The sequence below is a fragment of the Pan troglodytes genome, chromosome 1, assembly GCF_028858775.2.
Source record: "Pan troglodytes isolate AG18354 chromosome 1, NHGRI_mPanTro3-v2.0_pri, whole genome shotgun sequence".
Taxonomy (NCBI): Eukaryota; Metazoa; Chordata; class Mammalia; order Primates; family Hominidae; genus Pan; species Pan troglodytes.
This window is the reverse complement of record NC_072398.2, coordinates 42,114,599-42,139,484: the sequence shown is the minus strand read 5'-3', so window position 1 is coordinate 42,139,484 and position 24,886 is coordinate 42,114,599. Positions and strand designations below refer to the sequence as shown.

The following is a 24,886-nucleotide window of genomic DNA, read 5'->3' as shown; positions in this document are numbered from 1 at the left end:
CACACCTGGGCTCTTAAAGGGCCACTCTCCCACAGGCACCGTGGCCAGCCAGGGTCACGTGACTCTCACAGATCCCTTGCTTTCCTTTCATTTTGGCCTTCCTGGCTGGCTCCATTTGGTTTCCTTTGACCTTGGGGAGACTCTGTTACTTGGGAATCCTCCATCGTTGCAGCTTCAGGATGAGGGACAGAATGTCAAGTGTGAAGATGCTGTTCTGTCGCTTTCTAGCTGCAAGACCTTTGGCAAGTCACCTTCCTATTTCTTTTCATCTGGAAAAGAGGGATGGTAATACCAAATCTACAGGTAGAGGATATAGCCAGGTATTAGCTCTAAAATACCTGGCCCAATGCTTGATTTGAAGTTGACATCATCTGATGGGGCACAGGTGGCAGGAGTGGCTGTCGTAGTCCTTGGTCTCATATCCCCAGTTGCTTGGGAATCCCCTCCGACTCCCTAGGTTACTTAGCCTGGACAAAAATGCCCCTTATACACCTCCTGCCAAGCCCCTTTTACCAGTCCCAGAGCTCCAGGAACTGGCAGGACTGTGGCCCTTCCTGTTTCACTCCCCAGAGTCATGAAAGACTCGCTGCTTCTGGGCTCCCCTGAACATGGCTGACCTCAGAGTCTTGTTAGGACCCGGGCTCGGCTCCATAGCAAGGAGGGTGCTGACCTGCTGAGCTGAAGTAGCACCTCCTTCCCTATCTGTTAGTCCATGCCAAAACATGACCTGGTTGGGACTCCCGGGTGTTCCCCAAATGATCGTGGCAGTCCTGTGACAAAAGTGAAGCCCACTCCCCAACACACACGTGTATGGCCCCCCCACCCCTCACTGCAAACCCCCACAGAAATGCTGCCCATCCTACCTGTGCAGGGCTGACCCAGGCTCTCCCTACAGAGTCCTATAGGCCAAACACCAGAAGGGGAAGGAAAAATAGAGAAATAGAGCCCTGGAGAAACACAAGGCAGCCAGAGCCCTGGGTCTTATTTTAGCTAACCACTGGCTCACTTGTGGGTGTTAACGCACAATCACAGATTTCAATGGCAAGCAAAAAAACCCCATAATTTCTTTATGTAGCTTAATTTCTCTCTTTTTTTGTGGTTCGCAAATTTAGATTTTCTTTTTTTTATTTTGTTTTAGGTTCCAGGATTACATGTGCAGAACGTGCAGGTTTGTGACACAGGTAAACGTGTGCCATGGTGGTTTGCTGCACCCATCAACCCACCACCTAGGTACTAAGCCCCACGTGCATTAGCTATTAGTCCTAATACTCTCCCTCCCCCCACCCCCCCCAACAGGCCCGGATGTGTGATGTTCCCCTCCCTGTGTCCGTGTGTTCTCATTGTTCAGCTCCCATTTATGAGTGAGAACATGTGGTGTTTGGTTTTGTGTTCCTGTGTTAGTTTGATGAGGATGATGGCTTCCAGATGTAGCTTAATTTCAAACCCTAAACCCATAATCTGATTGATAAAAGAAAACAAGTTACCTAGTCACTTCTAGGCAAGCTCAGCCCAATTCAGTGATCTCTCAGTCACTTCACTCCAGATTTAAAATTTAGCCTCATTATGGAGTTCCCTTCCTTTTTGTCTCCCTTCTCTCCCCTGGGGTCCAGTCTGGAGAGAGCGGTCTTGGGTGAGGGGGTGGTCAATGTTACTGCTGAGGCAGTGAAAAGGGGTGGCCCATTATTATTTTGGTCTTGCTTTGTCACGATGCTGTGCTGGCCTTGGGCTCCAGAAGGAAATAGTTTTGTCTACTGAGATGTGACTTCCCCTGCTTGGTCAGTGGGCTTTGTCCCTGCTCATCCTGAGGGTTCTGTGGTCCACACTGTGCCCTCCTAGTCCATACACTGAGCTCCCTGGGGTGGGTCTTCCAGGCCCTCAGCCTCTCCTTGCCCACCTTGTGGGTGCAGGGTGAGTTTGGCTGATCACAGACTCCTGAGGCCTTTGGGAGATCCTGTGCAGCAGAGTCACATTTTCCCCCAACACTCTTGTAACCTCCTGTGTGCCAGTGTTCCCATATAATTGGGGGTACAATGGATATCAGCAAGACTGTGGACCACCAAAGTTCTCTACAGGATGGGCGAAGGTGAGGGCCCCTCAATCTGGAATTTTCAAGCCCACCTGGATATCTCTATCATTGTTAATCCCCTCTCCCCTACTGTAGCCTGGACTCTGCCCCATGGTGGTGGGTGGGAGGGCACCAAGACACATCAGTAACTAAGCTCTCCTTTTTACTCTTCAGCAGTCTTTCTCCTCCCCAGTTCTGGGGTTAATGTCTAGCAGGAGGATGCGAGGGGAGACAAGATATGCAGGTGCAGAGAAGAGACAAGCCTGGTTCTGTCAGATTATAGCTCCTTTCAAAGGATTCCCGATTTATACCTCTCTCCATTTGAACTCAATAGTCAAAATATTTGTAGGGTTTGTTTCTTCCTTCCCAAAGCAAGAAATAAGTTGTGTCCAGTTGTCCAGGCTGGAGTAGAAGTCAAGGCAGGTTCACAGAACACTAGTGTAGAAATTTAACGAGCGAAGGCTTGCAGGGAGGAAGGGGAGAACACTCATTAAATCATTTCTTCTCATGCTGCCTTGGTGGGGGTGGACAGGTTGCAGATTTCCTTCCCTGCTTTGCTATTTCATGATGGTGGGTAATTTACTAGATCATGTCCTGCTGCATGTTTTCAATAGTCTCCAAACCTGTCTTAGCTGACCCATGTCAGACACACACACATACACATACACACACACACACACACACACACACACACACACACCCCACATACCTGGAGCCCACTGATCCTACTGATCCAGTTTACAGAAAGGGGAAAATGAGAAGTAGAGCCCTGGGAAGAGGCAGGGAGTCAAAAATCCTACGTCCTATTTTGGGCTCAGCCACACGCCGGTGGTGTGATTGGACTCACTTGCTTCCCCTCTCGCACTGTGGTTTCCCCATCTGGAACCCAGTGGCCCTAAAATAGTACTATTTCCCAGCCCTGGGGGAGGAGGGACAGGCCAAGAGAGTCTATTGCCCAAATCAATAATAATGATGATAACAGCAGTGATTATACTTTCCAAACTTACAACACTTCATCTGCTCAACCCTCCCCGCTTCTTTTAAAGTAATCATACAAGAAAATATACCAGCAGAAGAACAGCTTCTCACTGGACTTTCCTGACTCTGGGACTCAGCATAAGTCACTGTGGAACACCTTTGTTTTGTTCCTGATTGTGCCTCTAATTGCCGAGTGACCTTTGCCAGATCACTTCATCCTGTAGGTCTGCAGGATTGTTTGTTCCATCAGAGGACAGTGCCAAATTGTTCCCAAGGCTCTTTCAGTTCTAGGATTCTGTGCTTTGGTTGAGCACTGTATTAGTTTCTGACAGCTGCTATAACAAATTAACACAACTTTAGTGGCTTAAGAAAACAGAAATGTATGCTCTTTCTGTTCTGGAGACCAGAAGCCTGAAATCAAGGTGCCAGCAGGGCCACCCTCCAGGCTCTAGACGATAATCCGTTGCTTGCCTCTTCTAGTTTCTGGTTGCTGCTGACATTCTTTGGTGTTCTTTGGCACGTAGCTATGTCACTCCAACCTCTGCCTTCATAGTCACATTGGCTTCTGTGTATGTCTCAAATAACTCTCTGTTTCTCTGTTATATGGATGGTATGTAGGGCCCACCCAGCTAATCCAAGATGATGTCCTCATCTCAAGATCCTGAACTTCATCACATCTACAAAGACTCTTTTCCAAATAAGGTCACACTTCTGGGCTCCAGAGATTGAGACATAGACAAACCTTGGGGAAGAGGGGTGGTGGTTATTTCTCGGCCTACCGACCATGACAAGCTCAAGGTCCAGGGAGATTTGAGACATGCAGGAGAGTGCACCCCTGTTCCCCAAGGGCAAGTAGTCCAATTGAGAAGTCATCACTCACATGCAATACTGTCAAGGAACAACACAAGCCAGGAGGTAGCAAGCATAGAGAGCCTGTGTAGCCTTGGGAAAAGAGCAGGGGCTCTGGACCTCGACGCCCTGGGTTCACATCCAAGCCTTACCACCTGCCAGCCAGGGAACCTTGAACAAATTATTTAACGTCTCTGGGGAAAATTATACTTACTGTATAGGTATGTTATAAAGATTAAGTATAGGCCAGGTTCAGTGGTTCACACCTCTAGTCCCAGCACTTTGGGAGGCCAAGGTGGGAGGATCACTTGAGGTCAGGAGTTGGAGACTAGCCTGGGCCACATAGCAAGACCCAGTCTCTACAAAAACAAAAAAATTAGCCAGGTGTGGTGGCACACCCCTGTAGTCCCAGCTACTTGGGAGGCTGAGGTGGGAGGATTGCTTGAATCCAGGAGTTGCAGTCTGAAATGAGCTATGATTGCACCATTGCACTCTGGCCTGGGTGACAGAACAAGACCCTATCTCCCCAAAATAAAAATCTAAAAAAAGATTAGCTATAATATGTTCAGTGACTAGCATCTAATAGGTGCTTATGATTCAGCATCAAATAAACGGGACAGCAAAAGGCAAGTGTGTGTGTGTACATGCATACGTGTCTGACACTGTCTGCTAAGACAGTTTTGGAGACTACTAGCAGCATGTACCAGAACATGATGGCGTAACTAGAGTGATTCTCCACTGAATGATGAAGGACCAAGAACAGAAAAGTGAAATGACTTGCTCCAGTTTGCACAGGAGGTCATCATACAGATGGGTCTAGAACCAAGGTTTTCTAGAAAGCATTTTCCTCCACTTCCCAAAACTTTTGCTGTCAGGATGAACTTTTTGGATGATATTTCTACAGACAGCAAGGGACGTCCGTTTACACCCTTGGTTTAGCCAGAGAATATTGGAGATGACCAAGCCCACAGGTTCACACAAATCCAACCCTTCAGGCTGTCTTTAGCTTGATGCTCCACAACCATGGGTTGACACAATCACCAACAGAGAAAGGGAAGCTAGATAGCCCTTCTTCACTCTCCACTGCTCAGCGGGCATCCCTCCACATGGATGGTTCCTTTGAGTGTGGCTTTTGCCATAAAAATGAGATAAGAGGGACAGAGGAAATGCTCTTTACTGCCAACTCTCTGCTCCTATGTACAGATCTTCACCTGAGTCAATGTTTAACCCCTGACTGGAGTCAATGTTTAATCCCAGGCCAGCCAGCCCTGCAATCCAGCATTCCTCATCTAGCCTAAAATACAGAGTCATTTTAGAATCAACCACTGAAGAATAAAATTGTGACTGAATTTGCCAAAGCTAAATAAACTCTCCCCCTTTTTTAGAGGATACTGGCTGTTTGGAATTATTCATGCTACCTGTTCCCATTAGCAGATAGTGGTATGGTGTTTGCTGACCCTAGCTGTCACTCAGTGGTAGGAGCACAGCGTTTATTCTTCCTGTTTCAGTTCTTCCTTTTGGGCTGGGGGAGAAGAGCATTGGGTGGAGACCACTGCCCTTGTTACCCAGCTGGCAATGCTGCTGGCTGGCAACATGCTTCCTTGTGAAGGCACTACTTGGAATCCCACTAGGGGAGCTGGAACTTGAATGTTCCGGTTGGCTGCATTTAGGCATGTTTTCTGGGAGTTTCTGAGCCCAGATTTATGTTCAAAGGCCTAAACCTTTTCCCAGGTGAGTCTCCCTATTAAGGGGCAGGTGGGAGAGGGAAAAGTTCATTAGAAAGACCCTGACTGTTGGTGATTCTCTAGGGGCTTCCTAGAGCCCTTCCTAAGGAGCTCGGGGCATATGGCATCTACAAATGCGCAACATTGTGTCAACTCTAAGAACAACCTTAATCAGGGAAGTCAAAGGATGGCAAGCTGGGTGGTAGCGTGCAGGGACGTGAAGAGGGAAGGAAGGCCGCTGTCAGATTAGCAGCTCTAGTCTTCAGTTGGTGTTGGAGAGGTGACTCACTGGCCAAACGTGTGCATGCAATGCTCAAATCTTTTCACTTTCCTCTATGAACACACTGAGGCCCTGCCTTCTCCTTGACCACCTGCCTCCCTGTGTCACTGCCCTGATGTCCCATTCTTCACTGTTTTCCTAGCTCAGCTGCCTCTCAGTCAGAAAGTGAAAACAACATTTCTTCTGGGGCTCCCAGAGTGGGGAGGTTGTTGGTACCCTTTCTCATTTTGGCTGGTGAAAGAGTGAAGGTAGAAACTGTGGTAAGAGCCCCCTGAGATTGCCTGTGTCCAGCCCTGAGGAGCCTGCCGTGGGGAGCGGGGAGTGAAGTGGAACATAAAAGGCCCTGGAGGCTGGGCCTGGTGGCCCACACCTGTAATCCCAGCACTTCAGGAGGCCAAGGGAGGCGATCACTTGAGGCCAGGAGTTCGAGACCAGCCTGGCCAACGTTGTGAAAAATACTCTACTAAAAATACAAAAGTTAACCACGCATGCTGGCGTGCTCCTGTAATCCCAGCTACTCAGGTGGCTGAGGTAGGAGGACTGCTTGAACCCTGGAGGTGGAGGTTGCAGTGAGCCAAGATTGTGCCACTGCACTCCAGCCTGGGCGAGGGAGCGAGAGTCTGTCTCAAAAATAAGTAAATAAATAAAAATAATTAAAAAAAAAAAAAGAAAGAAAAAGGCCCTGGAAATGGAAAGTCAGCCATGGTCCAAAAGCTCTCTCAATTCTTCTTTGGGCCTAGTCCCTACACTCCAAAGAGCTTTGATTCTCTGTTTCTGAGAGGCAGGGACATATGAGCAAACTTTTTTGAGGTTACCCAACCATTGTCCTATGTACTGTTACCTCCACACCCTGGCTAGGGAGAAGCGGAAGGAGGAAGATTTTTGGAGTAGACATCCAAAGTCAATAGGTGGAGTGTCAGGTGACAGGGCCCAGCCCCTCTCATAAGCCACTGGGGTCCTGCTGAAGACTTGCTGTTTCCTTGTTCCTGGTCTGAGCCTGGCTCTCGGCCCAAGGCTTGCCTGACAGGCAGCGATTGGAAAAATAGCCCCTGTAATCCCCTGCAGCCTGTGTTCATCTGAGCCTCAATGTTCCCATCTCTAGAATGGGAGTATGTTTCTTTTTGGTGATGTATATTGTAATTAATTTGTAGTTGTCTGTACTCCACTGGCAGAGGTAGGGAAGGAAAGTGCTGGCCCCGTAAAATGTTTAGATTAGTTGCATTTGCTAATCAGTCTGATCTTCCCATGCCAGGCCCTAAAGAAGCCATAGTCTGAATTCTTTTTCTTGAACTCTTGTCTGAAATGAAACACAGTATCTTCAGACAAATTAGAGCATTCTGAAAACACCTTTGGACACAGTAGTCCTAGCTTTCTTCCTCTTCTCTAAAGTACTCAAGGTTAGGAAGCCAGAAGTTTGCCACTCAGGGAAAGAAGTAGCCTTTGTTTGACCCTCTATGCTGACAGCAGAACTGGTAGATCTGGATAGAGGTAGCAAGTAAGTGAGCAGTGGGAACAAGGCCAGAGGTGGCAGAGGCAGAACATAGAAGAGTTCAGATCCTACTCAGCAAATGTGTGTCTTTTTGTTGTTGTTGTTTGTAGAGATGAGGTCTCACTATGTTGCCCAGGCTGGTCTCAAACGCCTGGCATCAAGTGATCCTCCTGCCTCACGCTCCCACAGTGCTGGGTTTACAGGCATGAGCCATGGTGCCTGGCTTCAATCAATGTCTTTGATGCAATGCATCCAGGAGGCAAACAGTGGTCTGCAGGCCAGGGGCATTGGCACTGGTGATCACCACATGCCTGTAGAGGTGCAGCATGGGGTTCTCTCCTAAGGCTGCCGCTTCTCTGCTGCCCACATGGGTTTCAGCTGGCCCCTTAGACAGTAGGCAGTAGGATGACAGCTCATCATACTGCTGACAGTGAAGGGAGCAGGCTGGCCCGGGAAGGCCAGCACCTGTAAACCAAGCTGTGTCACCGTATGAAAAATGAAGAGCTTGGTGGTGCTGGACCCTGAATGCAGGGTTTGTTTCTTTCTGAGTAGAATCTCCATTCTCCATTCCACATTAGTCATGCTTTCAGCTCTGGGATATCTGTACCAGGTGAGCACAATCAAATAACCTGTGTCTACTTGGCTGAAGTGCGTTATGGGTCTCTCTGTGGAGGTATCTTCCCCTAGGGCCTGACTGAGGCTGTTATTAAACTGATTTTTTATGTCTCAGACCACAGTGGGCTATTGGAGGAGAGGAAGAAACCTCCAACGTATTAGCAGAGAGCTCTCGAAAGTTGGCTTAGAGTCATGCATTTGCCCCGAGTAAGCTGAGACAGATGGACATCCCCACAAATAAAGATCTGAGCTCCTTTTATACATATGTCAGCAAGGACCTCAGGGCTGGTGCCTGAATTTTTAGCTCTAGTTCCGGCTCTCTGAACTTTTTTTTTGTAATGTCTCATTAGGCCAGGGTTGTAATAAACTAGTTAGGTGACTAAAGAGAACCAATTCCTGGAAATGATTATGAAACCTTCCATGCACGAGCCTAAGAAAGAGAGAGAGAGAAAGACAGAGAGAGGGAGAGAGAGAGAGAGAGAAAGAAAGAAAGAAGCAAACCTTTAGAGCTTTACACAGGAAGGGACCTGACCAGATACTCAGACTATACATCCAAGCAAGGGGGAAGGCAGGGGACACAAAGATCGAGAATGCAGCTGTGGAGGTGGGGTGCTTTGCATGAAGTCCCAGTGTGCCCTTTCCTGAGTAGTGTAACTTAACTTCTCTGGTCCTCAGATTTCCCATCTATGAAATGGGAATGATCACACCTACCTTACAGAAATGTTACTGTAACTGTGATACACAATGTGAAAACACCTAGGATAGTGCCTGCTGTGCAGAAACACGTTAACAAGCAGTAGCAGCATTAGTAAGTAACAGGGTAAAGAGAACTGCAGAAATGCACCCGAACCTGAGAATCTGCTTGATCTTGTGAAAATCAATGGTCTCCCTGCATCCTCGATTAGATTCTAATCCTAAGTTAGAAATCCCCAGGGAGGCTTCCCTGATTCTGGCCTAGGGATAGATGTTTGCCTGCCCCTCATCTCAGTGGTATAGGCATCATGCTAGCCGGAGGTATAAGATGAAAAACAACAGCACTGACAATACCAAGTGGTGGAGGTGGCCTCCTCTGCCAGTTTGGCCTCTGGCCCTTTAAATCAACCCTCCTGACTACTCCATGGATCAGTTAGCCCATAAAGGAGAGCTGTGAACACTTGGGGCTTCCCCGCTTCTCTCCCTGAAAGTTCTTATTCAGATCTTATCTCTGCCCCCTCCAAACTCTTGGCCCTGGGACTCTAATCTGGCTCTGCCCTGGCCTTTTGAACTCTTACCAGCTCCACCTCTGGTGGAGCTTAACTTTCCCTATAATGGCCTCCCTGCTAGAAACGCTCCTGGCTCTAGCCACGTGGCCAACACTCTTGCTGGGCTGGTTGTCTCCTCCCTCCCCTTCTTCCCCCAAGATGGGGTAGTCAGACAGAACATTCTAGCTGCTGAATTCCACAATGAAAGTATTAGAGCCGTTCGGAGGAAGGAGAGGTCCTGGAGAAAGGTGGTCAGGGAAGCCCTTGAGGAAGAATAGGATCTGATCTCCAGATCCGAGTGGGAACAAAAGAGTCCTGTACAATTTCATGGCTTAGTCCAGGGATTGGCAGATTCTGGCTCAAGGGCCAAATCCAGCCTCCCTCCTGTTTTGGGAAATAAAGTTTTGTTGGAACACAGCTGCGGTCATTTGTTTCTCGATTGCCTGGCTGCTTTTGTGCTGCAACGGCAGAACTGAGTAGTTGCCATAGAGACTGTATGGCCTGCAAAGCCTAAAATATTTACCATGTGGCCCTTTACTGAAGAGTTGGCCAACCCCTGGTTTAGTGCATCAGGCTTCCCCAAACAGTGATGTGAGGAACTCCAGCCCCTTGGGACTGCTTCAATGAAACACAATAATCCAACACATCTGGGAAACACACATAATGTCCCCATCCCGAGGTGTGAAAACCCAGGGTGTTTCACAATACACCTTCATAAAGCAAAGGCTCCAAAAGATCCTGCATAGAAGAATGTTTGTGGTTTCCCAGCATTTCCAAAACTTCATTAATCTACCAAACCTCCTTTTCCTCAGAACACCTTTTCACATCCTGAGAATCTAGCATTAGAAACAGTCTGGGTGCTGGGCCCATCCCTGCCACAAATGAGAACCAATTCCTGGAAATGATCATGAAACCTTCCATGCACGAGCCTAAGAGAGAGAGAGAGAGAGAGAGAGAGAGAGAGAGAGAGAGAGAGAGAAAGAAGTGAGCCTTTAGAGCTTTACACAGGAAAGGACCTGACCAGATACCTAGATCATAAATCCAAGCAAGGGGCACGGCGATCCAGAACATAGCTGTGGAGGTGGGCTGCTCCGAGTGGCCTTTGCTGAAGTACACACTTTGCAGAGCCTGCTCCCTCATTGGTTGAATGGGATCCATGATGTCTGTCCTATCTCCTTTACAGGGTTATTTGGGGCAGGTCATTGAGAAAGTGAACAGGAAAATAGTCTCGAGGGACGACTGCGGTATCCTTGATTTTTGACAGTGAGTTTTGCTTTGGTACAATGCTCAGCAATGGTGAAGTGAAAAAGGCCCTGAACCAAGGTCACGAGTTCTCTTTGCTAGTCCTCACAGTGCTATAACTAACTGGGTTAACTGGGTGACTTTAAACAAGCGCCCCCCACCTGTACCCTTAACCCTGTTGGGCCTCAAGTCCCTCTCTTCTAGAATGAGGGTATTAGACTAATCTCTAAAGATCTGTTAGCTCTGAAATTCTGCGATTCCATGTGGTTAGATGTGTGCAACTTCCCTACTTATCCAAAACAACAGGTTTCTCTTATAAGCCATAAAACTGGCATCTCCTTGATTTTCTTTGTACAGTGTCTGTGTTCAGAACCAGATATGAGGAGGTATTACTGAAGGATTTCTGTGCTGCTGACAGCTTAGAAGGCAGGACTAAGCCTTCTGGAAATGTCTACCTGCCAATTCTCAACTCGATATTGGTGCCTATTTTTCCTTTCTGCCTCCACCGCTCAGGCTGTTCCATCCAACAATGGAGCCCAGACAGTTTGCCAGCAGATCTGGCAAAAGAAAAGAGTGGATGTGATTCCTGGAAAGGCAGTGGGGCCTAGGGTGGAGCGAAAGTTCCCTGACAAGCATGAGGTGATGTAGTTACAGGGCAGAATCCACATAAAATTCCTCTCTTTTGTCTCCCACCTCACCCCCAAAAACCATTTTCCAGCTTCACCAACAGTCCTCCATATCGAGGATTTATAAGCAGCTGAACAAGAGGGCCTTTATGAAGAAAGCAAGAATCTACTGAAAATACCCTGCTCCTCCATGAATGTAGGAAAATCCCAGAAAATCTTGGCCAGGTCAAAAGGTCTACGGCACAATAAGCCTGGGTCCAAATGGGGCGGGATGATGTGAGGAATGGGTGTTTGCCCTTTTGATCTCAGCGGAGAAACCAGCTGCCTATGGGGTCATCTAGGGGACTCCCAAAAGGAGGGGCAGAAGCCCAGGGGGACCCAGAGTTCTTGCAGAGGAAGGGTGCCTAGAGGCCACTGAGCCCCCAAGTCAATCAGACACAGGTATTTATTGGAGTCCTACTGAGTTGGAAGTTCTCTGGGGGCGTCATGAGACAGATAAAATGCAATTACTGCCCTAAAGGAGCTTAGAATCTACTTGAGAAGGCAAGGCTGGTACACTTAAATATAATTACATGTGAGTGGGAGGCTGAGTGCTAACAGTAGTCAGAAAAGGAGCCCCCAGCAAGGGCTGGGAGTGTTGATAGGGGATTTGTCACTTTCCACACTGATTGGAAGCCTCTTCTATTTTCAAACATTCAGGAATGGAAATTTCACGCTTTTCCTAGGTGACCTCTTCCAGTGTTTCGTACACCATTCTTGAAGTCTCCTTTGAGTCATCTTGTCACCTTTGGACGTGGATAATGCTTGACTTTCTTGGGCCCAAGGACAGCCAGCCTTTCTTCCATGGGTGGAGCACCAGCTGCATCAGCTTCTCTTCCCACAGGTGGAGGAAGGATGATGGAAAGAGGCTGGGGTCCTGAAGGCCTTTGATCTTGGTCCTTCTCCCATGGTAACTGAGCAGTTCATCTTTCTGTCCCTCAGGGTCCTGGATTTCTCTCTGGGGCAGTCAGGCTGGCCCCAGCAGGAAGAGAGTCATCCTGGAGCATCTTTCTTTCCACATGGGGCAGCTGGTCTGGTTGGGGGTTCACTTCCAGAAAATGTGTCATCTGAATTAGGGTGACCCTTTCTGCCTCCTGAGCTGCAGAGACACAGAGCAGACTGTGAGGGTTCTGGGTAAAGACAGCACTGACTTTGATTTCCTAAGAACCACTCCCAACCACTGCAAGTTTTCAAGAACTTTCTGACACAGAAGCAATGGAGCCCTAGTTGGCTAGGCTAAGCCAGCCTAGCCCCTGATAGGGCTTGGACTTCGGGGCCTGGGTCTGAGAACCTTAGCCTCCTCGACTTGCTGCCAGAAAATCTCACCCTTTCTTCACTACGTGTACATATCACAGAGCCCTCACTCTAAGAGTACTTAAACCTGGGCATGTTGCTCTCAGAGAATTTTAGCTGGGCTTTGCCGAAGGGGGAAAATGCAAGGTTTGATCCCAGGTCTGGGCCCTGCACTCCTGCTCTCTGCTGCGAGGGTTGCTTATGAGGCTTATGGTTAACATAGGCATCACAGCCTTTGTAATCCTCCAGGAGCTTCTCCTTATGCTCTGGGATGCCATTGACACGTAAGTACAGAGATAATTTCTAATTTTATTGATTAAAAACCAAGGCAGTTTGGGCAGAGTGGCTCACGCCTATAATCCCAGCAATTTGGGAGGCCAAGGATCACTTGATGTCAAGAGTTCAACACCATTCTGGCCAACACAGTGAAACCCCATCTCTACTAAAAATACAAAAATTAGCCAGGCATGATGGTAAATGCCTGTAGTCCTAGCTACTAGGGAGGCTGAGGCAGGAGAATTGCTTGAATCTGGGAGGCGGAGGTTATAGTGAGCCAAGATCACACCATTGCACTCCAGCCTGGATGACAGAGCAAGAGTCCGTCTAAAAAAAAAAAAAGAAAGAAAGAAAAGAAAGAAAAAAGAAAGAAAGAAAGAAAAGAAACCAAGTCCAAGAGTGGTTAAATGGCTCAGCCTAGAATTTAGCTCTTCTACATTGAAAAGTCCTGGCAGGACTCTACCCCTACCCAGCCCTGAGGGTGTCAGATGGGAACCAGAACTCTTCTATCTAGCCTTGGGGCTACCCAACTCACAGGTCCTCCTTCTCCAGAGCTTCCTTTGCAATAGAACCAGAGCCATAAGCATAAACAGGGCCAGCATGGTAGAGACAGGAGCCAGGGTCCGAGAGCTGCTTTCATCTTCTGGAAAAGTGCTACAGTGGGGATGGAAAGAGCACAGGGGAGAGGAGGTTGGAGCTGGGCAGAAGATTAAAGACCATTTACCCACACCCTTACTTTACAGATTGGGGAGCTGAGGCCAAAGCAAATGGGCAGCCCTGGTTCCCATGGCTGGTTAGTGTCAGAGCTGGGGCTAGAATCTCTGTCTTCAGGCTTCCAAGCCTGAATCCTTTTCCCTCTTCCACCCATCTGTGTGTGGGCCCTGCGATGCCTCCCAGTGAGAAAGAGGACTAGGTGGGAGCCAGCGACTCCAGCCTCAGCACTGGGCTCTGCCACAACCTTTCCTTGTGGCTTCAGTGCATCACCCCCTCTCTCCGGAGCGCCTATTCTTTATCTTTAAAAACAGAAAGTCCTAATGAAGTTTCCAGCCTAAATATTGTCTTTCTATCATTTAGATATCACTTGAAAACCACATGGAAATACTCAGGGAGCGTTCTCACAGCAAGGCCCCTTGGGTGAGGGAGGGCATCCGATGTGTATGTCACTGTCTTGTGGGTACAAAGGGAGAGAAGTGAGCAGAGGGAGAGGGGCCTCCCTTGCATGGCAGGGATGAGGCAGATGTGGGGCCCCCCAACCGGGAGAAGGTGCCTGGGGTTACCGCTTCACGGAGGACTCCTTGCCAGGGGGTCCCCAGGGTCCTACTGCCGGGGCCTGGCTCAGTGTTGCTTGGGGACCTCTGTCTCCAGTGGCAGCATCTAGGTCCCCTGCAGCGCTTCCTTCCCCAGATGCTGCCTCCATGCTGGTCCACACATCTGCAGCTGGAGTTCCCAAGATCCACACATCTGCAGCTGGAGTTCCCAAGGTCCACATGCCTGCAGCTGGAGTTGTTTCTCCAATGGAACCCTGAGATTGTTGCTTAGAAACCGGCGTTGCTTGTGGGAGGATTTCCCAGGCCAAAGTGTCTGAGACCAGAGCTGGTGGCCCAATGGTTCCTAGGACCTTTTTGGCTGCATCAAGAGCTATCCTGACCCCCTCTATGTCCTCCCTTGGCCTATCAGCCTTGGTAGTTGTCATCTCCCTCCTGTCCTTGCTGACTCTAGCCCTGTTTGTCACCGAGCTTCTGGTGCCCTCCCAAACACCTTCTGTTGTATTGGACATGCTTCTGCTCTTTGAAGGTGGACTCTCTGGAATCGGAGCTGGTGCTTTGACAGAAACCTCTGACCAGCTGCCTGTCCCTGGAGCTGCTGGCCTGGTTGCTCCTGGGGTTTGTCTTCCCTCAGCTGAAGCTGTAGTCATGCTGGTTCCTGGAGTTGAAGCAACTGTGTCCCATGCTGTCCCCTGTCCTAAGGTCTGGGTGGTTCCTGGGGTCCATCTGTTGGCCACTGGAGATGCTGTTCCATAGGATCTCATGGTGAGCTCCCCAGCAGCTGGAGTGGCTGTGGGGAGGGTGCTGGCGGGACCTGTGTGGACAGCAGAGGGAGGCCACATGGGAAGGCTGGCAGGCCACCTACTGGATTTGGCAAAGGACACCAGGTTTAAAATGTCTGCTAAGTGGAATGCAACCTCACTAAGAGTTGCAGTCTTTGACCAATAGGTTGGATAAAATAAAAAATAGGAAAATGTTTCATTCTCCAGTTTGTGGCAAACATTCTCTTGTCTGTGGCAGACACTGACATGTTATACTCCTATTTCCTTCTCCCATGCCCACATATTTTCTATCCAGCTGTCTTGAATTCCCAAGCTGTTTTCTCCAGAGGCCCACCGCCCAGCAGGTATTGTTCTTCAAAAAAGGTAAAAGAAACACTCCACTTCTAGCAGAGCAGCCCGTTGCAGCAGGCGGCTGGAGAGCAGCATCTAATAGAACTAACCTGCTTTCAGGCTGCCTCCTGTCATGCTGTCTCCTCTGCCAAGTGGCCTTTCACAGCCTGGAGGCCCTTCCTATGCTCTGGGTGCCTGACTTGGGATCAACAAACAGAACCTGCTGCAGAGGGCCTAGGCCTGGGAGCTGTCAGATGTCTGCTGAGGGACTCAGCAAGAGTCTGTGTGAAGGACAGCCCAGTTGCAATTCTTCTGTCCTGCCTGTCACACCTCCTCTGCAGTGCTGCCGCTTCTCTGCATGTCTGAACATGCAGCTATCAGGATCCTAAGAAGCCACATTATCCCATTCTTGGAGCCGTCTCCAAATATATATTTCATGACATTTGGGGGACACAGGTGGGAGAGTGTACGTGCATTCACTGGGGAAGTTTTTCCTAAAATCTTCCTTTCTTTTGAAGGCAGCCTTCTTCTGAAATGAAAGCCTACTTCTTAAAGTCTTTGCCTTGCCCCAGCTTTTCATTGTCACTTCCCTAATGTTTCAAGCCCTTCTAGGTCTCTGAGGCTTCTCTCCCACTTTCTCCTTCCTAGAACGTGCTTCACCAAGCTTGGCCCATCAGCCATCAGCTCATACCTGCAGAGATGGTCAGATTCATGCTTAAGAACAGCATGTTGTTTTCACTTCCAATGCCGCAGAGGTAGCATCCGATGTCATCCGGGGACAGTTGGGACAGCCTCACCACAAACAAGCCTCTCTGTGGAAAGTCTGTGAGGGCCACACGGTCACGATAGCGATGGTGAGTATACTGGTTGGTGGACACAATGGTCTGGCAGATCCATCTTGGGGGCCCCAGACGGCACCAGTACTTCCTCTGGTGCCTGTTGACAGATGAGGGGGCATAATGGCACTGGATGGTGACAGCTCCTCCAGGCTCCCCTGACACCAGCCTTGAGCCCTTCAATGAATTTGGAGCTGCAGACAGAGAAGGAAGTCAAAGGAGAGGAAGTGGTGAGCATAGTCACTGTTTGGGGACTCACGAACTCTGAACTCTGCCAGAATTAGGGGTCAAGTCAGAAAATACCACTGTGAACATGGAGCAGAATCAATATAAAAATGGCAGAACTCAGCCATTGGGAAAGCAGATGTTGTCCCAAGGTATGGAAGATGAAAATGTAATCATAATCTTACCCACCCTGATAAGCTAACACTTATCCTGAGCTATCCTGGTCCATCCAGAGCCTGGGTTCCCCTGTGCTCCAATGCAGATGTTTAAAAAGATGCCATCTAAGCACACATGAGAGGGCTGAGGCAACATCTGACACTCACTCACTCAGTCACTCCTCACTGTAGATTTAGACAACACAGTCCAAACCATGCCACCAATGATAACATTAAATGGTAATCTATCATCAAAAGACAAAAATATTCACAATTATAAACAAGGACCCTTTCAGGACAACAGTGATGATTCCCTGATAGAAGGGCTCTGGTTTGCATGGAATGTAAAAGACAGATGCTAAGCAGTAAGAACATATCAGTGTTCCTTTCATCTGCAAAAGACGGGGAGTCCTGAAACACAAGAATCCCCTTCTGCTTGGTGGGTACCTGTCTGGACCAGTGGTTGCAAAATTTTTCACACTAGTCACTTTTCCATAGAAACAGAAACAACCAAATGCCACCATATAAGCACAGATGAGCAGTACTGTGAATATGTCTGCTTGGCAACAGGCCTAAGGACAATTCGTAGTTGAACCACATATATGGCCAGCTTCCTGGATGACTTAAATGTGATGGGGTGCAAGCAGAAACAAAGTTCATTCTTTCTCTCACTGCCTCGTCATACCTTCTCCGTGGACATCTCTGATCCTTGCTGAAATTTCAGGCATAATCTCATGTATGGTAGCTTTCTTTCATAATTTCTCATGGATAATAAAGAGCCCCGCCTAGTCTAAACTTATACATCCGGTCCAGTCCAGTGAAAGATCACAACTCCAATCTTTTGCCCAGTCAAAACCCTTTCCTTTCTCCCAGCTGGGCTTGGAGTCTGTCATGGAGGAGGGGGGCATGGTTGGGGTCTCTTGCTTTGCTCTATCCCTTCCCCTGTTCAAAGCTTCTGTTTGGGGATCCCTCCAGAGTTGGGCAGAGTCGGGAGAGGAGAGGTGAATGAGACAGTTGTGATCTGCCCTTGGTGCTTTCTGGGCATGGCAGATGACCAAGGCTGCCTCTTTTTTGCCTACCAGATGTATTTTTAGCATATATGGCTGTCGTTCTCTCCTTATGAGAATTGCAGGTTCTTCTGCTGGCCATTAGTGGCCACCACCCACAAGCCTATGACTTCTGGCTATCTGCCCTGCTCTGTGGTCATAGTCCCCTCTGGGTGGCCCTCTAGGTGGAGGCCCTGCATTTAACACAGGAAGTACACCTGTGTCCTGCGGTCAGAAGAACCTGGGACAAGGGGCATGCTTGTTGAGTGGCTTTCTGGAAGTTCCTCCTCTTACTTGGCTTCAAGTGAGGAGAAAGTGATGTCTCCTGTCCCCTGCGACAAGTGGAGGGGACCACAACACAGGGACATCTCTCCGACAAAGCCCTCACAGTGAGCTCTGCAGCCGCTGATGATTCTCTCCCTCCTTCATTTGGCCTGGACAGCTTCCCGCGGGGCTGTTGCTGGCACCAGCTCTATGTGTCTTTCTACAGCCCTGTACACGTGGTTCAACATCTTGCGGTAGGATGTGGATGCCTGGCACCTATCAGTTTGTTCTGTCTTTAGGACGTCTGAACCCCAGAAAGTTCAGTTTAATATCCTTGATTTGGTTTGGATGTTCGTCCCCTCCAATCTCATGTTGAAATGTGATTCCCAATGTTGAGGGTGGGGCCTGGTGGGAGGTGATTGGGTTGTGGGGGAGGATCCGTCATGAATGGTTTAGCACCATCCCCTTGGTGCTAAATGAGTTATTTCTCAGTTCACATGAGATCTGGGGCCTCCCCCCACCTCTTCTCTTGTTCCCTCTTGCACCATGTGCTGTGCTGCTCCTGTTTTGCCTCCCCTGTAAGCAAACGCTCCCTAAAGCCTCACCAGAAGTCAAGCAGATACCAGCACCATGCTTCCTGTACAGCCTGCAGAACTGTGAGCAAAATTACACTTCTTTTCTTTATAAATTACCCAGTCTCAGGTATTTCTTTATAGCACCGTAAAAATGGCCTAATATAATCCTATTGCCAGGAACAGTTAAGCAGTTTGTGGGTGCCAGAGCAAAATGAAAATGCAGGACTTCTTGTTCAAAAGTTATTAAGAATTTCAACATGGCAACAGCAGAGCATTAAGCCAAGAACCTTCTGAGTATGGGGTCCTGTGTGACTGCACAGGCCCAGGAAACCTACCCTGCCTATTATGTGTGTATTCAGGTCTAACTGCTGGAAGAGTAGAGGTCATAAATGTTATGGCTGTACTGATACTCACTGTATGTTTCATTAAACAACACACCCCAAACCATGCCACTAATGGGAAAGTTAAATTACCATTTAAATTTACCAAGTTGTGCATATTTGCAATATTCACAATTACAGACAAGGACCATTTCAGGACAATAGTGATGATGCCCTGATAAAGTGTGCATACCCCAGATTTCAGGAATTCCCCTGATCTGTATGTGAAACACTTGAGAGGAGCAGGGTTCCACTAATCAGCAGGATGGGGTGGTCTGACTTCACAGTAGAAAGCTGATTAAGAATCCTTAATCAACCCTTGCAAATGCACATAATTTTTTATTAATACCAAAGTTAAGAACCAATACCTTAAGGATTCATTTGATAGATCACTGATCAATAGCTCTTTGTTATATACAATAATTAAGGTTTGGGAAATTTTATATTAACTACCATAAGAATTCAAGACCAGGCCAGCATTTTAGGGTCAATGTGTGCCCACCTGGGGGCCCTGATGCCAACTCCCTGCCCATCCATGGAGGTGGGTGCCCTGGCTCTCATCCCCTCATTGTTACTCAGCAATCGTCTATTGCTATGGCTTCCATTAGGAGAGGCTAGGGCGCCTATAGCTGTAGGGAGCCTGACTTGGTCTGAGAGAGCCTGGGAAGTCTGAGGTCCATGGTTGAACAAAGGGAGGGTAGAGGTTGTACCTGCAAAGGAGCTCTCCTCCCGCCAGCAGAGGGGCGAGGAAGGCGTGAGTGTTCCCATGGCCCGGAGATGGGTCCTGGAGGGGAGAGAGCCCTCCCACAGCCATCTCGGATGGGGTCTTTTTTGTGGAAGGGCGAAAGAAGAACCTGCAGCAAAGGAAGGAGATGGGTCATCAGGGGGCCATCCATGTGTCCACAAAGGTACCTACAGAGGAAGAAGCAAACAGCCAGTTCCAAACCCCTGCCAGGCCAGATAGCTCCAGGCCATCCATCAAGTAAGAGCTGCCTGCCCTCCTGCAGCTTCTCCCTCCCACTGCTACCACCTTGCTGGGGTCTCAAGCAGCAGCTGCCTAGATTGGGAGGAGAGGGGTGGAGAAGAGGGAAGGCAGCAACCACACTCCCTTCCTGGACTGCAGGCCTTGAGGGGATGAGGGAGTATACCTTTAAATGAAGATTAAAGTGCTGACCAAAGTATTTAACTGGAAACTTTAAATGATCAAATTTAGAACATTTGAGACTTAAAGCAATTAATTTAGGACTATTACTTAGCAGAAAAATCATGGGCCTGCCTGAGTTGTCGTTTACTGAAAAATTTTAAAAGGGACAGCAGGAGATTAAAGAGGTGGTGTGATTTTATCACGCAGAGTGCTTACTCAAATATTGGCTACATTTTTTGTTTTTGTTTTTGTTTTTGTTTTGAGATGGAGTCTCGCTCTGTTGCCCAGGTTGGAGTGCAGTGGCGCGATCTCAGCTCACTGCAACCTCTGCCTCCAGGGTTCAAGCGATTCTTCTGCCTCAGCCTCATGAGTAGCTGGGACTACAGGTGCGTGCCACCAGGCCTGGCTAATTTTTGTATTTTTAGTAGAGACAGGGTTTCACCATGTTGCTCTGGCTGGTGTCGAACTCCTGACCTTGTGATCCGCCTGCCTGGGCCTCCCAAAGTGCTGGGAGTACAAGTGTGAGCCACCACGTCCGACCTTATTGGCTACCTTTGATTCATTAAAACTCTGATTTGTTTTTAAGCCAGTTGTTAATCCTTTTTTTGGTATTATGATGGAATTTCCATTCATTCATTAATTTATTCAGTCATTATTTATTAAGCATCTACTTGGGACTAGATTCTAGGTACTGGGTACTCTTGGCGCATACTCACTATGTTCCTCAATGGTTCCCTATTACCATCAGAATAAAATCTACTACAGCATGGAGATGGAGCCATTTGTCATCTGAGCATGGTTTATACCTGGACAGTTTTACCATACCAGCCTGTGAGGACCTTTAGGGCAGCCTGGAAGACTCAGGTCTGGTTTTGTAAGCCCTGAACCTGGGCTGGGTTTGGGACTCACCTTGTAGCAGGCACAGTATGAGGAAGAGGGGCATTTTCCATCCCGCCCTCCTGCTGGTGACCTGCAAAAAACACTCTAAATGAAAAGAGGCCTGAGAGAAGCTGGGTGAGGGTGGTGGGACTTGAGAGAACAAGCATCTTCTGGCTTTGGGATCTCGGTTTGCTCAGCGCAGGGGCTGGGTTGCAGATATCTGAGAGTAAGACAAGCACTTCCCTCCCTGAGAAAGCATGACTTTATCCTCACACTCCTAAGCATGCACATTTTGGTCACGTCCACGAGGCCAAAATGTCCCTTACCCTTGAGGGTTCTGTGTTCAGAAGAGGTGAAACTCCCTCTGTAGGATTCTAGCCTGGGCACCCACTTGCCAGCCTGGAGCTCTGAGTTTGTGGGGAGCACCGTGTAGTGGAAAGGCCACATTTGAAGTCCAAACTCTAGTTGGAATTGTGGGACCTTGGAAGGTTAGTCTCAGGGATTCGATTCCTTTTCAGGAGAATGAAGGAATCTGCAAGGGGTTGTTGTTACACAACTTACGTGAGATTGTGGTAAAGTGCCAGCAATGAGCCTGGAGTAGTCCACTTCTCTTCCTCTCCTCACCACTTCCTGTTTGCAGAAAGGGAATTGGTTTTTTCAAGGGAAGATTTCTGTTTCACTGTTAGTATGCCTCGGTTAGTAACAAGGAGTTAAAAATTAAATCTCAGACCAAGTAGCTCTCTGCACTAGGGTGCTATTCTGTTTCTTCTCCACAACTTCTAGAAAGCCCTCTCTGTCCCCCCATCCATACTGACCTTCACCCCACTGTGGTCTCTCCCACTGGCCTGGGGAGCTTCCAGAGGGGACGGCTTTGTATTTCATCCCTCTACCATCATGCTCTGAAAGGGGATCTAGCACATTGTAGATGTGAAATGCACAGCTATTGTGAACAGTAACCCTCCTCTTTTAATGGACACCATACTGATCACTACACAATGGTCTTTTACCGCTTGCTGGTGAAAAAGACAGAGATTGTGGCCGGGCACAGTGGCTCATGCCTGTAATCCCAGCACTTTGGGAGGCCGAGGCGGGTGGATCACGAGGTTAGGAGTTCAAGACTAGCCTGACCAACATGGTGAAATCCCATCTTTACTAAAAAATACAAAAATTAGCCTGACGTGGTGGCACATGCCTGTAATCCCAGCTACTGAGGAGACTGAGGCAGTAGAATTGCTTGAACCCAGAAGGCAGAGGTTGCAGTGAGCCCGTGCCACTGCACTACCACTTGGGTGACAGAGCAAGACTCTGTCTCAACAACAACAACAACAAAAAAGACAGAGATTGTACATTACACTTCTCTTGTATTCCCCAGAGGGTATTCATGGATGCTTTTTGATGGATTAAAAATCTACTCTTTGAATCTATCTATTGCTTCTGTTTCTGAGACCTATAGATTTTTGAAAAAGCAAACTAAAGTTAGCCGTTGAGTTTTTCTTCCTACTCTAATACGTTCCTCAGTACTGTTAAGGACAGGCGCTAACAGTCAATGGTTTGGCCCATGGGCAGAAACCCCCTCACTTCCCAAACAGTTTAAGCCATGCAAAACCACTGGCCAGTTTGGGACACAGGCTGTGCAGAAGGGAATCACAAAGAGGAAAACAGGGAATAGGGGAAAAGAGAAGGCAGAGGAAGTAGGAGAACAGGGAGAGAAAAGGAGAGGTAGGAGGTGAAAGAAGGGAAAAGGGAAGAAAGAAGACAGAAGCAGAGAAAAGTAGAGAGTCCATGGGGTGGCCCTGAGCTTGTTTTCCTGCAACTAGACTTGGCAAGTTGTCCCCTCAGCTTGGCTCTGCCCAGCCCTCTCCACTAAGGCCTTTCCCTGCTCTATCCAGTTTGAGCCCCAAGAATGGCCAGATCTTTAAAAGTCCATAGGCTCTTTATGCATCTTTCTGTGCCTTCGCTGTAGCAAGTCCCCTAGCTTGGGCACTGCGATGGCAGTCTCAGACCTTTCCCTGCCTTACGAAGCTTCCTGTCTCCACCTGGAAACTCTCCTGGGGTGTTTGTTCCTGCACCTAACTCATAATTTCATTAATATTCACCAAGTTCTGGCTGATTCTGGGGCTGGCACCTACACTCCCCCGGGCGAATTTTTCTAAAGCACTAAGTGCTGATGCAGCACATGTTGGGGCCAAAGTCTCTGCATCATACCATCCAGTTCCTCTGAAGTCACCGGTGCAGCAATCTCTGGGCTTCAGGGAGAAAAGCCGGCTCCGTGGGGCAATGAGGAAGCAGGAGTGTGAGATAAAATGTTTCCAGGGAGTTATCAGCTTTGATTGGAGGCTGGGAGGATAATACTCAACGGAATGTCTCCAAGTCACCCTCTCTGCCAATGACCTTCAGAAATCCTTTCTCCAGGAGACAGGGGGCCATAATTCAGTAGCCTGGGGCCACAGGCTTCTGTTACTGCACACTGCATTTTAGGGGATGAGACCATATGAGGGGACTCTCTTGTCCCTCTCATCCTGCTGGGAAGGGCATGCACCTCACCTCAGCTTCAGCACAGGCTGCTGCATGACTTCCCAGATGCCTACTGGCCCTCCGAGCCCCAGTTCACTCCTATCCCCTCCCCACATCCCCTGGGCAGCAGATAAGAAGGGAAGGAGTCAGTGTAGTACAGAGGAGAGAGCACAGAACCAGGACTCAGGAGGGGCTGCAGCAGCCTCAGGCTGCTGCAATAACTTGGCCAATGTTCTGTTCCTCTCCTCTACAAAAGAAGAGCTTTGACCGCATGTTCTCCGTGTTTCTTGTCTTTCTAACGTTTTTTTGGTTCTAAATTACCCAGGACTTCTAAGGAACCATGCACTCTGGTGGGTGTGAGCAGAATAATAGGGAGCTGAGAGGGAGCCCCTATGTTCTGGACTCTAGAACCCTTACCTGGCCTCCTGGGAAGGAGCCCACCTGCTCTGGGAAGGGCACTGAGGAGCATGTGTGATAGCTATGGCTGCAGTTCACCCCCCACATTCAGAGGCAAGATCCCAACCTCCAGGAGAAAGCGTCATTTCACCTTTTGTTCTCCGGGCTTCACTGTGGCCTCTCCATCCATCTCAGTCCAGAAACAAGATCCAGGTGGACTTTTCTTCTCCTTATGAGATGCAGGTGTTTGGACGACTTCTAGTTGCTCTTCCTTAAACCTGGAGACTGAGAAGTCAAGGTGGTATTTTGGAAAGCAGCTGGAGCTAGCAACGGAAGGTCGGGGTGCAAGGCATAGCTCTGCCACTCACCTCAAGTCACTTCTCTTTGGATTTTATTATTTATAAGAGGAAGCCAGTCCTAATCCCTTGTCGTTCTTACTGTCACTTATTCCTGAAGAACTTTTCCAGGGGTGGTAACAGTAGCTTCAAGAAAGAAAACACTGATCCATGTCCTTCCTCCTCTTGTGTCCCCTTCAGGGGTCTCAGACTATTTAGGGTGCCCCAGCTTACCAGCCCATTCAGGCATCTCCCAGACAAGTGATGCAACAACTTGGGCAGGAGGGCAGGGAAAATTCAAAATTCAGGAGAGGAATTCCCCTGCCATTTGGCTGGCAGCTGGTGCCCTCCAGCTGACCTGGCCCCTCCAACTCTCATAGAGAAGAACTTTGGGCAGCTTGGGTCACTGACTTCAGAGTTGCATGAGCTGGTGGTTACTAATTCACGTCCCTGACAAAGCATAATACAGTAAATGAGACGATCTTCATGGAAAGAGGACACTGAGAAGTGTGGCTTACCCAAATAGATGACACAGTTGAAAAATACCCCAATATTTCCCTTTGGAAAATAGTTTATGGGTTTTTTTTTTCCTTGTAAAAGATGTGATCTTCCAATCTCTGTTGGTCTCAAACTGACATTAAAATGGCTTGTACAGCTGAAGCACTCAACAATGAATGGGCACAAGGGGATGGGGGGTGCTGCAAGCTGTAATTAGGGACCTTCACTAGGACCCCTGATAGATATGATAATATGGCACCTCTGAGCCAATTAGAAAGGGCAACTCTTCCTTAGAATAAATTCAGTTGGTATATTGTTGTGTAATTTGCCATAGCCATAGATGGCAGCATGTATTCTCGATGCATTTCCCTTTCCAAATTTGAAGGCAGATTGAGGGTAGAAATTGAGTCACTGAAAGCAACAGAAGAGGAAGAGAAACAACTCTATGGGGTACTTGGAGTTTGGCCATGACAGGACAATTGTGCATAGTGTGTGCTGGTAACTGTGTGCACAGCTGTGTGTGCTGCTCTCCCAGGACTTGGTCA

At 48.4% G+C, this 24,886-nt stretch overlaps 1 protein-coding gene across 3 annotated transcripts; it reads right to left on the bottom strand.

Moving 5' to 3' along the window:
• Positions 1-11,536: 11,536 nt before the first annotated feature.
• Positions 11,537-24,209, bottom strand: FCAMR (Fc alpha and mu receptor). Of its 3 annotated transcripts, XM_009441382.4 has the most exons (9): positions 23,877-24,209; positions 23,660-23,793; positions 21,160-21,228; positions 20,629-20,689; positions 19,286-19,429; positions 15,786-16,124; positions 13,995-14,796; positions 13,253-13,371; positions 11,537-12,247 (listed from the first exon to the last, which is right to left on the bottom strand). In XM_009441382.4, exons 2-9 carry the CDS (start codon positions 23,696-23,698, stop codon positions 12,087-12,089), a joined length of 1,734 nt encoding a protein of 577 aa, XP_009439657.2. In that variant the 5' UTR covers positions 23,699-23,793; positions 23,877-24,209; the 3' UTR covers positions 11,537-12,086. The 3 variants fall into 3 exon arrangements, with proteins under 3 accessions (XP_009439657.2, XP_054530256.1, XP_063666223.1); XM_054674281.1 differs by having other exon boundaries at positions 23,660-24,209; XM_063810153.1 differs by lacking the exons at positions 20,629-20,689; positions 23,660-23,793; positions 23,877-24,209 and adding an exon at positions 21,414-22,666.
• Positions 24,210-24,886: the final 677 nt, after the last annotated feature.

Coding starts and splice junctions, on each gene's coding strand:
- FCAMR (XM_054674281.1), bottom strand. CDS start 23,698: ATGGATGGAGAGGCCACAGTGAAGCCCGGAGAACAAAAG. Junction 19,430..20,628: donor CATACTGTGCCTGCTACAAG/GTGAGTCCCAAA, acceptor CCTTTGCTGCAG/GTTCTTCTTTCGCCCTTCCA. Junction 12,248..13,252: donor GCTCTGGAGAAGGAGGACCT/GTGAGTTGGGTA, acceptor GTGTCTCTGCAG/CTCAGGAGGCAGAAAGGGTC.